Consider the following 14,184-nt stretch of genomic DNA (forward strand, 5'->3'; position numbering starts at 1 on the left):
GCACCTGGTCCCCCTCGCTGATCCCACACCCTCAGCCCAAGGCGGGGAGGGGACCGAGAAAGCTCAGCTCTGCCGCTTACTAGCTGTGTGATCCTGCCGAGTTCCTTAACTTCTCCAACCTCAGCCTTCGCTTCCCTAAGACGGGGCTGATACCACCCATGTCCCAGAGTCACATAAAGGAGCGACTGGGATGAAGGCGAGGCACTGACCAGCGAGCACACATGAAAACGAGATGCCAATGGAAAGCCCAGGCCGGGAGCCATGCAGGGCCGGCCGGCCCCGGGCAAGTGAGTTACAGGGCACAGGACACGCGTGCCTGCGGGGGACCCCAACGGTGCACCCCTCCCAGCAGCGGCTGCTCCAGAACAGGGCACCCAGCCCTGAGCTGCACTGACGCCTGCCCCCCACCCACCTGATTCCATTGGCCTGGGGCACCGCCTGGACAGGGGCTTCTAAAGGCCTCCCTGGCAAACCTAATAGCCCCCATGGGAAGAGCCCCGGCCCGCGCACCCAGGGCCCGAGACGCGGGCACGCCCACTGCAGCTCTGCCGTAAAGCACAGCCTGACCAGCAGGGGGTGGGCAGGAGCACCAGGCGCAGCCTGCAGTGAGCACCACGGACCAGCTGAAAGCGAGTCAGACACTACGGTGCAGAGTAACACTACGGGTGTCGCGTGAAGCCTCCTGGAGTCTGGGTTTCCGTGGAAGCTCCAGAAAGCCGAAGCAAAGGGTGCCGGCCTCCCTGCAGGCGTGGGTACCGCGCCTGGCCTCCACAGGTACCGGCCGCCCTCCCCAAGCGGCTCAGGACAAGGGACCAGGGAGGGAGAGATGGCTGATCCCGCCAGAGCCCCCCTCCTGCAAGGATCAGAAAGCACCCTTTATTCTCCTCACAAAGCCTCAATTTGGATCTTGAGCTCTGAAGCCAGGATTAGGATTTGCTGGCAGGGCGGGCGCTGGGGCCACAGCGCAGGGGATAGCCCTGTGATGGTTTTCCAGCTTGCGGGGCAGCCAACAAAGGCGGCTTTCTCTTCGTTCCAAGGCCCAGGGCTTGGGTTCCGTTCCGACACGTCCATTAGAAGCCCACAATCCAATGTGACTGCTGGGGGGCGGGCCCAGCGGTTTCCCGTGAGAAGAGATGGAGCCCAATGGGGGTTCAGGGAGGCCAGGAGGGTGCGTGGCAGGAGCTCAGCGTGGCCCCCCACCCAGGGCCAGTGAGCAGCGACCCAGGGCTCTCAGGGGCTCTGGGAAACGGGCCACCATCTCGCCAACTCCGGCCCAGGGCTCTGCATGGGAAGTCCGTGACCCCGGCGGGAGGGCAAGCGTCAGAACGAGAGCTGGTCACACACTTGGGAAACACAGCTTCTGTGTAGTAGCCCGAGGCTGGTCATCCACTTCTCCAAATAGCAAAAGGCTGTGTGTGTGTTAGCTGACGGAAGTCTCTGGAGGCTCAGTAAAGCCCAGGACACAGAACAGGCGTGACTGTCGCAATCCTTCCCTGGCCCCATATTAAATAAAGGCGCTGGGGCCCAGGGGCAGGGCCAACCCGCCCTGCGCCTGGCGGGGACACACGACTAGGGTACTTGCCAGCAGACGTGAAGGTGAGGCGGTCTTTACTGCTGCTGCCGGGAGCATGGGGCTCTGGTGAACCCACACCGAGCTGGCGACGCCGATGCAGACTTCAGAGTGTTCCCAGCGCTGGACAGGCACGGCCCTGCCCTGGGACACAGGCCAGCCCAGAAGCACCTGGGGGCTGCCCCACTGCCTAGGCCTGGGTAGGAGACTGACCCAGGACCCAGCTGAGGCTGCGGCCGACCACAGCCAAGAAGGCCGACTCCAGAGAAGCCAACCTGCTCCTGCTCACAGCCACAGAAGGCACTCGGCTCGGAGGAGAGCCGGCAGGCAGCGGCACCCCTGCTCCTGCCAGGCCCAGGACCCCCAGTCTGCAGATGGCGGCCCCAAAGTCCGGAGCATCAGTGCGGCAACATCCCCGGGCTGAATCCTGCAGTATGTCATCTCATCAACTACAGCTTGCAAAATTCCTGGAAATAATCTAATCTTTCATAACTTCTCAGAAGCACTGTTGACCACTGTCTTCCTCTTTAAGAAAAACTCGACTGAAACAGGACATCAGTAGTTGAATGAACAAATCACAAGTGTAGATCGGTCTGTGACTTGTAACAAAAGAAAGACTTCCGGGTCAAGATACGGACATTCCAGCCTCCTACTCATTACGCTGTCCCCTACCAAGGGTAGGGGCTTCTAACGCTGCCCATTGGTTTGGTCCGGTTTTGACCTCTATCCTCTTTGGGCTCAGCGTGTGTCCAAGATGTCACCGGGGCCTTGCTGGCCACAGCACAACCCTTCTGCTGCCAGAGTCTCCCATTTACGGACTCAGCACAAATGCTCTGTCCGTCCCGCCGCAGGCTGGCTCTCCCCCAGGCGTCTGGTGCTGCGTGTCACGTGTGCTCAGCGCTCTTCTATGTGACTTTTCACCGGATATACACTTGAGGTGGAGCTGCAAGGCCACAGACAGGACGACGTTTCACTCCACGGGTGTGTTCAGCTAACGGGGCACCATGCACACTCCCGTCTACTGCGCAAGGTCTCCGGCTGCCCCACAGCCTTGCCGGCACTCGGCATACTCCTGCGTTTTCATTTGTTCTTTCTAGTTGTGTTGGTGGGTGTGAGGTGTGCAGAGATGGAGCATCGTGGGTTAACTTTGCCTGCTTCTAATGACCCATGCTGAGCACACACCCATGTGCTTACCAGCCATTCCGACGTCCCTTTTCAACGTGCATGCCCAAGGTGTTTGCCCTTGTATGTTTTTGAATTGAGTTGTTTGCCTTTTTCCTACTGATTTGTAAGAGAGCTTTACATATTATGAAGTCCTTTCAGATACGTGATGTGCAAATGCCTTCTCTCACTCTGTGGGTCACCTCTTCACTCTCTTAGGGTTGTACAGACTATAACAAAGCCAAGTTTATCACTTTTTCTTTATAGTAAGTACATTTTCATCTGTGTGGGAGGAAGATAGCCTCCTACGGTAGCCTCTAGAAGCTTCACTGCCTTACCGTTCACATTTGGATCTGTGATCCAGGGAAGTGTTCTGAGCCTGGGTGAACCGGGGTGAAGGATCTGTTGGGGGTGGCAGCCTTGTGCCAGCAGTGCTCCAGCCCCCTTCCAGCCACGCAGCGATGGCCCTGGGCCCGGAGCACTTCCTGGCTGAGAGGGTACTCACAGCCTGAGCTGGCTTGTCACCTCGTGTGGACATCCTGCCCTGCACACCGCTCCTCAGTCACTCCGACACCGAGATGAAGTGGGCGGGGTGTTTGGACCTGTACTTGCCGTGTGCTCAACAGGACCTTTCCCAGCTCAACCATCAGCCAATCAGCATCAAGTCCTATGCAAATCCTGTGTTTCCCACTGCGTGGCAGTGCACCTCCCACAGACCAGGTAATCACGTATGTGTGAGTCTGCATCTACATGCGACTCTGATCCCGCTAGTCTGTTTGCTTAGCCTTCAACAAATACCACACTGTTCCAATTGCTATTGCTTTATATTGTGTTCTGATACCTGGGAATGTAAACCCTCCAGTTCTGTTCTTCAAAATTGTCTTCATTATTCGGGGGTCTTTATATTTCCATATAGATTTTATGATCAGTTTGACAATTTACACACACATCATATACAAACATATTCAAAACCTGCTAGGATTTTTATTTGGATTGTATTGAACCTACAGAACCACTTGGTGAGAACTGACATCTTTATACATCAAATTTTCCAATCTACAAATATGGTGTACCCCTCCATTATTTAATCTTCTGTAATTTCTCTTAGTAATGTTTTATAGTTTTCTATACAGAAGCTTAAACAACTGGTCATAGATTTCTTCCTAGCTTTGATGCTATTATAAATGCTATCACTTTTTAAGTATCATTTCCAAATTGTCTTTTGCTGGCACACACAATGTTTTCTTGCATACTGACATGGTAACAGAAATCCTGTTACATTCACTTACGAACTCAAAGTTTCATCAGATTCATTCACATTTTCTAGTTACACAATCATGTTGTCTGTGAAGGGATTTTAAACCTTTTATTTCTTTTTCATCTCTTATTGCACTGGATATGCCCTCAGTGCAATGGAGAATAGAAGCAATAATACTGGACACCATGTCTCCTCCTCACTCTCAGGAGAAAAGATTTTAATATCTCACCAGTGAGTGTGCTGCTGACTGTTGGACTTTTGAAGATACCCTTTATCAGATTAAAGGCATTCCTATCTATTCCTAGTTTGCGGAAAGTTTTGAGTCCCCCTAAGTGGGTACTGAATTTTACCAAATGCTCTTCCGTGTCTATTGAGATGATCGAATAGATTTTCTTTCTTACTGAATTAACATGGTAAATTACTCTGATTATTTCTGAATGTAAACCAACCCTGCATCCCTAGAATAAATCCCACTTTATAATGATGTATTACCTTTATATATATTGCTAGGCTTAGCTTATTAACATTTTGGTTAGGATTTTTGCTTCTATGCTCATGAGACAGCACGTTATTTTCCGTTTACTAGCCTCATAAAGCAAGGTGGGATGTATACCCTCTTTTTATATTCTATATAAGAGTTTGTGTAAACTGGTATTATTTATTTTTCAAATATTTGGGAGAATTCATCAGTAAAGCAATCTAGTCTGAAGTTTTATTGCTAGGATGTTTGTTAATTATGGATTTCATTTCTTTAATAAATACTGGACTTTCCAGATTTTCTACACATCCTGGGAGGTTACATTTTTCTTCAAAAACTTGTATTTCATATAAGTTGTCAAATTTAACAGCATGAAGTTGCTAACAGTATCTTATTACTTTTTTTTTTAGTTTTTAGAAGCTATAATGATATAGCCATTTTCATTACTGATACTAGTAATTTGTATTTTCTCTCTGTATCTTGATTAATCTTGTAGGATTTAACAATTTTATTAATCATTCTAAAGAACCAATCTTTGGCTTTGTTGAATTTGTCTATTGTGCATCTATTTTATATTTCATTGGTTTCTGCTTTTTCCTATATATTTTCTTTGGATTTAATTTTTTTGTTGTTTTTCTAGCCATTTGAGATTGAGAATTAGATCACTAATTTTCACACGTGCTTCTTTTCTAATATATGTATTTAAAGTTATAAACTTCCCTCTAAGCACTGCTTTAGTTGCAACCCATAAGCTTTGATTTGTTGCATTTTCATTTTTGTTCAGTTCAAGATTATTTCTAATTTCTACTAGGGTTTCTTCTTTGATCCATGGGTTATTTCAAATTATATTATTTAAATTCTCAACCCCTGGTGTTGAGAATTTTGTTACCAGATTCTAGTTTAATTGCACTCTGGTTAGAGAACATATTCAGTATTATGTCAATCATTTAGAATCTGCTGAGACTTGCTTTACCATCCAGCATATGCATTATGCGTATATTCTCTTAGTGTCATAAATATCAGTTAGGTCAGTGTATTAATCAGTAGTATTGCTTGAATATTTTATATCCTTACTGAATTTTTTCGATTTATTTTATTAGTCATTTAGAGTGGTGTGTCATAATTTCCGACTATGATCGTGGATTTACTAGCTCTCCTTTTACTACTATCAATTTTGCTTTATATTTCTATTCTTGAGGGTATATTGTTAGATACATATAAATTTAAAATTATGTCTTCCATTTGAATTAACTTTTTATCCTTACAAAATATACCTCTGTATGCCCACTAAGAATTCGTCATGTGAAGTCTACTTATTCTGATATTAATATGGCTGTACCAGCTTTCTTTAGCTTTTGGTTGCACAATATATCTTTTTTTCCATCTTTTTACTTTCAACATTTTTCTGGATTTATATTTAAGGTTTGACTCTTCTAAGCACTACACAGTTTTTTTCTTTTAACCAAGTCTGACCATCTGTGCCTTTTAATTGGAAGGGTTAGTCCATTTTAGCTTAGCATAAGTGGTATAAATCAACCATCTTACAATTTATTTCCTATTTTTTCCTGTTTTGTGTTGATTTCTTTTTTTTTTTGCTTTTCAATTAATCATTTGTTTTATTATTTCCTAGGTACCTCTCTATTAATTTATGTTACAGTTTCTATTCTTGTATTGTCCTTTTAGTATTACCTACAATGCAACATGCATCCTTGGATTATTACAGCCTACCTTACGTTGGTATTTTTGTCTCTTCTCTGATGACGCAAGGACGTTACAATACCTTAACACCATTTACCTCCTTTATGTCCTCTGTGCTGTTGTTGTACAAGATTTTCATTTGCCCCATATCTTAAACCTCACAAGTCATTATTATTATTATTCAACAGTCAACATGAATTTAGGTGTATCCACATTTTATTGTTTTCAGTGCCCATAATTCCTTCCTCCATTATATGCTTCCATCTGGGATTGCCTTCCTTTTTCTACTTTTAGAGAGTTCTGTTGATGAATCCTCTCAGTTTTTGTTTCTCTAAATATGTTTTTATTTCACCTTTACTTCTGAAAAATATTTTCACCAGATGTAGAATTCCAGGTTGGTAGTTATTTTCTTTCAACTGTCCTCTGGCTTCCACTGTTTCTTTTAAAAAGTCAAGTGTAGGTCTCATTGCTTTTTTAAAAATAATGTGACTTTTTCTTGGGCATCTGAGTTTAAGATTTTTTTTCTGGCTTTAATCCGCTTTTAAGATTGTATTTTTGTCTTTGGTTTTCAAGTTTTTATTATGATGTGACTAAGCGTAGTTTTAAGAAACAGGGTAACTTTATCCTATTCATCATAGAGCTTCTTCAATCTGTGGCTTGAAGTATTTGGACAGTTTTGGAAAATTCTCAACCATTACCTCTTCAAATATTGTTTCTGTCCATTCTCTCTCCCCCCTGTTCATCTAGGACTCCAATTACACTCTTTACTGGATTTTCTATCGTTCCTACTCACAGGAGGGTTGGTCTAATACAAGTTGGTCCTGTACAGCAGGTAGAACTGTCAGCAACCACTTCCCTGTATCAAGCCCATGCCAGAGACCTGAGGGTTAAAATGTCCATTTCTTTTTCTGTTTTAAGGATATTTAATTCATAATTTTATTTTATTTATTTTATCTATATTTTTATTGAAGTATAGTTGATTTACAATATTGTGTTAATTTCTGCTGTACAGCAAAGTGATTCAGTTATATATGTATACGTTATTTTTTTATATTCTTTTCCATTATGGTTTATCATATGATATTGACTATAGTTCTCTGTGCTATACGGCAGGACCTTGGTCCTCCCTGCCCTTCCCTGGAGCCCCAATGGCACTGGATTCCATGCTGTCCTCTAACGCCCACTGACCAGGGTAAATACTCAGCACCCACCTGCTGCTTGCCAACCCTCTGTGCTGTGGGAAGCAGTGCTCTGGACTTTTCTGCAATTTTCTGTTGGATAAAGTACAAGAAAAGGGAGACGGGAAGAACAGAAAAGGTGGGGAAAAGAGAAGAAACAGTCAGATAAACACAAAGTACTGGGCGATGACCAACAGCAAAGCACACCTTCAGCTGCCCCAGGACTCTGGGAAACTGGGGGCTTGGCTGGGCTTGGGGGATGATCTGCTAGATGGCTCCCTTCCACACACTCAGGCAGGTGTGGAAGGATGGGTGATACCAGTTCTCCCACCTCCCAGGGGGCTGTCATGAGGACCCTCTTGGGCAGCACTCCAGAGGTAAACATCCCTCACTTGCACGCATGCTGTGGTCCCACCAGCCAGATCCTGGCGATTATCCAATGTCTGCAAGGTGGTCCTTCCTCTGCTTTGGGGGATGGGACTGTACCAGGCCGACCCAGAGTGGGTGCTCAGGGGACCTGCAGGGGCCTCACCTTTTGCACCACTCCATAGCTCTGGATGGCGTCTGAAAGCTGAGTTTTCAGACGGTCCAGCTGAAGACGCTCCTGCTGCAAAGAGGGGGGATGGGGGGGCTTCAACAGGCTGCCGAGGCCTCATCTTACCCCCGCGGCCCCTCCATCCCTGGGTGCTCCAGTTCGCTATGCTCCTGTGCCCCTCCCGTCCCTCCTGGCGGCACCTGCACCACAGCGTCCCCGACCATCCATCTCCAGCCTCACGGCCGTCACCACTCCCTCTGCCATTAGAACTGGGTTCATCCCCATCTTCATCACCCGGTGCCATCATCTCCATCACCTCAAACACCAGCAAGGGCTCCACAGGCTCAGCCAGCATCACCGCGAACACTATCTCCACCCAAACCACACGCATCGTCAACACCGACCTCGGGGCCAGCTGCTCTAACGTGATATGCCTGTCCGGTCCCCAAAACAAACTACTCGGGTGAGAGGTGTTACGATCCCCATCTAACAGCTCAGGAGATCTTGGTCACAAGTTCTAAGTGGCCTGTTCAAGGTCACACAGGTGGTGAGGCTGCATCTCATCCCCAGCATCAGAACTGCAGTCGGCAAACCATCCATCCTGCCCCCAGCACCTCAGCACTCACACACGGCCTCCATCCTCCTGCTGGAATGGGACCTCATCTCTTGTTTGTCTCTGCAACCCAGTGTCAAGGATGATGCCCGGTACAGAGTCAGAACTCAAGGCGTACTGACAAACGAGGGAACGGGCAAGCAAGCCCTGGACCCTGGCACTGCCAGGCCATTAGGAGCCACAGCCCCTCCTCTCTCACCACACAGCACTAGCACCAATGGAGCCACGCCAGTCCCAGTGTCCTTGGACCAGGACGCGGACACAGGCTCCTGGTTCCCTCCTGCCCCCAGCACCTCCTGTCAGCTCCCAGGAGGGCCCTGGACACTCCCCAGACCCTGCGTCTCAAGTACCAAAACCCAGCCCTCACTGCCACCATGCACTCCATGCACCCCATGCAAGCCCATGGGTGAGAAGGAGCCGCGGGGCACCAGCAAGCCAGACACGTTTCGGGAGACCAGCTCTCCAACACCTGCCCTTCGAGGGCACTTGGCCGTGTCTGGGCCTCACAGTTCCGTGTGGCTGCAGCTCTGTGGAGTCTGTTTCAGTGTCCAGGTAAGGCTCTTGTAATTGGCACCATACGTATGCACCAGGACAGACCTAAGAGCCCAAGGGGCTATTTAGTGCTTTTGAGCAAAACATCTCCAGCTCTGCAGCCCACGTGATCCACCACCAGCTCCGGGTGATGGGCTCAGCCTTTCTTCCCTGCGAGAGCAGTGACCCACGCTCCCCGCCTGGACAAGACGTCCTCCCGCAAGACCTCATTTGTGTTCTCCCAGCATCTGGCAGAGTAGGTGTTCAATAAACGTTTGTTGGTTCTCAGATGGATGGATGGGTGGGTAGATGGCTGGGTAAGTCAGTGGACGGGCAGGTAAATTGACGGAGGGACAGATGGACAGACAGGGGGGCTGGTGGGTGGGTGGATGGAAAGAAGGATGTATTAGGCTAAAAGTGAGCCCTCTGAACTCCCAAGGGGGTCAACTCTGCTTTCCAGCCCTCGTGACATACACAGAGCTGGGGACATGCGTCACAAGGCCACACGTGAACAGGCCCATGAACACCAAGGCCTCAGAACCGCTGCAGACACTGCCCTGTGCTGCGTGAACCCTGGGCGAAGGCCAGGACCAGGCACCTGCCTCTGGTCCCGACGAGCAGGCTGTGATTGTTATATCGCATGCAGAGCAGTGCCCGCCACTCCCGGCAAAGCTCTGAGTGCTTCCTCCACCTGAGACCTCAGGTGCACCCTGCCCACGCCATGCGGGGACACCTGACCCCTGATTCTAGGACTTTTTTTAAGTGTATTTTTTTTTAATCAAAGTGTAACTCAAGTTTTTGAGCTGGGTCTACTTTATTAGGTAAAATCCATCTATCTTAAGTGTACAGTTCACCTTAAGTGTAAGCTTCAGTCGTACAACCATCACCAGCACCTGGTTTTAGAACATTTCCATCGCCCCCAAAGCCCTCTGTGTCCTCCTGAGGCCAGTCCCCAGCCCGGGCTGCCACGTCTGCTTTCTGTCTCCACAGGGACCTCCGGGCACCCCGAGTGCACAGAATACACCCGTGCTCCTCCCGCTCTGCGGGAGCCCTGTGTCGCCCAGGCTGAGCGGCGTCCGCGGTCCACGCCTGCCCACTGCTGGACGGCGCCCGCGGGGCTCACCACGGGGCCTGAGTCTTCCTCACCAGGGGCAGGGCCTCTCTGTGAGGGGCCACACCTCAGCGCTTAGGATTTGGAGGTGGGTCTCTGCTGCTGTAGCTGCTGGCAGCCCTGGGCCACGTGTAAACGAATGGGCAACAAACAGGCTTCAGTGAAGAAAACAGGCCTCCGCTCCGTAACCCGCGAGGGCTTAACAACACTGCATGCTCTGGGCTCCCCCAACCTCTGGGAGAGCAGGTAGGGTGTGGATAACAGACAGCCGGCCAGGGCTGGAGGTACATGAGAGGCCGGTGGGGAGGGGCGGCGGGGACATGGGGGCTGTGAAGGGGCCGTGGCCTGGGATGCGGTGGCCGTGACCACACTGAGGAGGCCGACGGTGAGCGCAGTGGCAGGAAGGGCACGCGCAGAGGTGGCAGGTGGGTGAGGGGCACGAAGAGCAGGGCAGGGGGACGGGCCACTCTTTCCCAGGAGGCCGGGAGCCCATGGCACCTGCATCGCTGCCCGGCCTGCGGCCCGGTGAACAGAGGAACGCGCGACCTCTGCCCCGAGCAGCCGCGCGGTCAGCATCTGTCTCCCCACGCCGGGCCCCGGGCCCCGTCCCCCTCCGGCCCCAGGGAACGTACCCGGGAGCAGCCCCGCAGGAGCTCAGCCCTCTGCTTCAGGGCACTGGCGCTGGCTGCGACCGCGGGGTTGGTCTGCTGCTGCACCGCGTGCCTGGAGTGGGTGCGGAGGGGAGAGAAGGCGGGGGGCGGGCAGCAGAAAGGGGGCATGACACAGAAGGGCAGCACGGCAGGTGCGGGGCTCGCGGAGGGACAGGAAAGTGCACAGGAGGGGAGGAGCCGTGCAGAGGAAGAAGGGAGCAGACGGGAAGAAGGATGTAAAGACAGGCCCAGGGAGGGACGGACACGGGAGGGGGGCGGGCGAGGCGGGGGGAGGGGGGAAATGACATGACACGGTGAACTCAGGTCAGCGTCACCAGGCCCCTCACCTCCCGGCCCCCATGGACCCCATACCCAAGCCACGGGCTCGGCACCTGCACCCCCGGGGCCCCAGCCATGAGCCCTCCCTGTGGAAAGGCCGCTGGGGGTCAGCACTGGTCAGGGCCCAGGAAGCACGGTGGCCGCACAGGTGGCCCTGGGACCACCGCTGAGGAAAGCTCGGCCCTCTCCCAGGCCTCTGGGGGCCACGGTGAGACCCCCACCTCCAGACCCAGGAACACAGGGAGGCGGGGCCCGGGGCCTCTCCCAGCCCCTCGGTTTACGATTCTGAGTGTGACCTTGAAGGTACTGAAAAGACCAGCCCCTCGCCGCCTAGGGCTGACCACTGCCCCTGTGGATGGAGCGACACGGGGCAGACCCTGTCCTCAGGCCTCCTGCGGGCTCACAGGCCCAAGCGAGGGAAGGGCCCTGGCCTGGCTGCGGGGCACAGACACCAGAGACCCTCCCGACCTTCAAGCTGCAGTGCAGATGCCCCTCTTTGCCCCCTGTGGGACCCCCGCGTGGCAGCAGCGGGCGTGGGCACCAGGCTACCCCGGGCTGAACATGGGAAGCTCCGGAGAGGCCACCCATGGAGCCGGGCGCCGTCTGCCGAGGTGGACACCCTGGGAGGCACGGGCAGGCCCCAGGCCCCAATGCTGGCCCCTGGGTCACATGGAGCTGCGGCATGCGGAGAGGGGGACGGCGGTGGCATGGGAAGGAGACCCTGCACCAGCCTAAGGGGGCGTAGGCCGAGGACGCGGTGCGGGGACCCTTTCCTCCCAGGTCACGTGGAGGCCACAGGAAACAGCAGGGACACACGCCATGCTTCCCCTCGGGATTTGGTTACGTGGCCGCTGGCGCCACAGAACCCTCCCTCCTTGTCACACCTCCCACCCAGATAAGGAAATATTATGAATCCCAAATGTCAATAAATTTGACAGCTAAGATGAAAAAGAAAAATTCCTTGAAAGACAAGAATTATCAAAAGTGACTCAGGAAGAAACAGAGAAGCTAAACAGCTCTACACCTACTGAAGGAATTAAATTTGTTCTTAAAAACATTCCCACAAATACAGATGACTTCACCATCAAATATTTAAAGAAGAAGTAATATCAATACTATAGAGTCCTCCAGAAAACAGACAAGAAGGGACACTTATATTTTACGCGGCCAGCATTACCCTGATACCAAAACCTAAACAAAGAATCTAAAAGCAAAGAGCAGCAAAAGTCACATAACAGAGGAGCAAAAATCCTTAACAAAATATTAGAAACCTGAATCCAACCATATACAAAAAGGATAACATATCGTCCAAGGAATGCAGGGTTGGTCTGACATCCAAAATCAATTAATGTAATCCTCATACTAACAGAACAAATTTAAAAGGGAGAAAATCATCTCAATAAACTATGCAGAAAAAGCATCCGACAAAATTCAACAAGAATTCATGACAAAAGCTCTAAGAAAACTAGAAAAGAGAAGCGAACGTGATCAACTTGATGAAGAGAGACTGTAAAGTCAAAGCAGCATCCTGTCACTGCCAGGAGAGGCGGGCGGCTCCCCCTGAACGGGCACCGGCAGGGGCGTACACTTCCAGGACTGTCTACCTCCACGTGGAACTTTATAGGTTTATGACATTCTAACTATAAAAGGACATGGTTACAACACTGTAATGGGACAAAAGAGGTAAGCAGCACAGTGATTTAAAACAAAGAAGTGGAAGAGTCTCTGTCACAGACGACAGGTTCATTTATGTAGAAAAATCCTAGGGGATATGGAATCTAACGAGGGCACAGGGCACAGGCAATAAACAGAGTCAGTTGTATTTCCACGTACCGGTACCAAAACTGGGAAATGAAATTTAAGCAACAATACCTCTTACAACAGTATAAAAATACAGGGACTTCCCTGGTGGCGCAGTGGTTAAGAATTCAGCTGCCAATGCAGGGGACACGGGTTCGATCCCTGGTCTGGGAAGATCCCACATGCCGCGGAGCAACTAAGCCCATGCGCTACAACTACTGAGCCTGCTCTCTGGAGCCCGCGAGACATAACTACTGAGCCCGCATGCCACAACTACTGAAGCCCACGCACCTAGAGCCCGGGCTCCACAACAAGAGAAGCCACCACAATGAGAAGCCTGCTCACCACAACGAAGAGTAGCCCCCGCTCACCACAACTAGAGAAAGCCTGCGCACAGCAACGAAGACCCAACACGGCCAAAAATTAATTAATTAATTAATTAATTAAAAAATATATACATATGAAATCATTACCATAAATTTAACACAATACATGCAAGACCAGTGCACTAAAACCTACAAGGAACTGCTGGAAAAAACAAAACCTGTAAATGAGACGAAAGCCGACCACGTTCATGGCCAGGAAGACTCAGGACCCCTAAGACGTCAGTTCTCTTTAAATGGGTCTGCAGAGCCACTGTGACCCCATATAAAATTAGAGCAGGCTTCAAAAGACAGAAAAGGACAAGCTGACTCTAAAATTTATGTTGAAATACAACCAATCGGAAGTATCCAAAACAATTTCAGGAAAGATGAGCAGAGCTGGAGGACGTCCAGCAGGAGGTGAGGCCGCAGGGCAGACCTCCTGCCCGGGGCTCCTGGAAGGACCGTCCATTCATTCAGCTACTCTTCCCGGGGGGTCCCAGCAGTGCCCTGGGCTGACACCGATGAGCCTCACCTTCACCACCCCGGCCACCTCGGCCAGTCTGGGAGCCCGTGCTGGGGGCGGGGCAGAGCCGCTCACGGTGGCTGACAGAAATGACAAAGCCCACACCTGTCTCCCGCAAGATGAGGAAACCAGGCTCAACCTTGTGAGGTCCTCAGGAAGCTATATTTATTCAATTTGAAAGACTGTCCTTTCTCCTGAGATCAGGTCCCGCCTACTTCAGGAGTACTGAAATATCTTTTTTTTTAATATGATGGCAATAGTGGATGGTAGTGTACTTTTTTTTTAATGTCCTTACTTGGCAAAATACAAAAGCTGGCGACTGTCAATGTGGAGAAAATATAGACTTGACAACTCTGTGCTGGTCTCAAGTCACT

The 14,184-nt window shown here is 50.5% G+C and overlaps 1 protein-coding gene across 1 annotated transcript in view; it reads right to left on the reverse strand.

Annotated features, from left to right (window-relative positions):
* The window catches only part of TSNARE1 (t-SNARE domain containing 1), a 79,551-nt gene that overhangs the window by 20,599 nt on the left and 44,768 nt on the right, over positions 1-14,184 (reverse strand). Inside the window, exons 7-9 of the mRNA XM_061171739.1 lie at positions 10,766-10,856; positions 7,876-7,950; positions 7,377-7,436 (exon numbers count right to left, since the gene is read on the reverse strand). Coding sequence (XP_061027722.1) covers positions 7,377-7,436; positions 7,876-7,950; positions 10,766-10,856 — 226 coding nt within the window. The remainder of the gene's footprint in view (positions 1-7,376; positions 7,437-7,875; positions 7,951-10,765; positions 10,857-14,184) is intronic.

This window comes from Eubalaena glacialis, chromosome 17, assembly GCF_028564815.1.
Source record: "Eubalaena glacialis isolate mEubGla1 chromosome 17, mEubGla1.1.hap2.+ XY, whole genome shotgun sequence".
NCBI lineage: Eukaryota > Metazoa > Chordata > Mammalia > Artiodactyla > Balaenidae > Eubalaena > Eubalaena glacialis.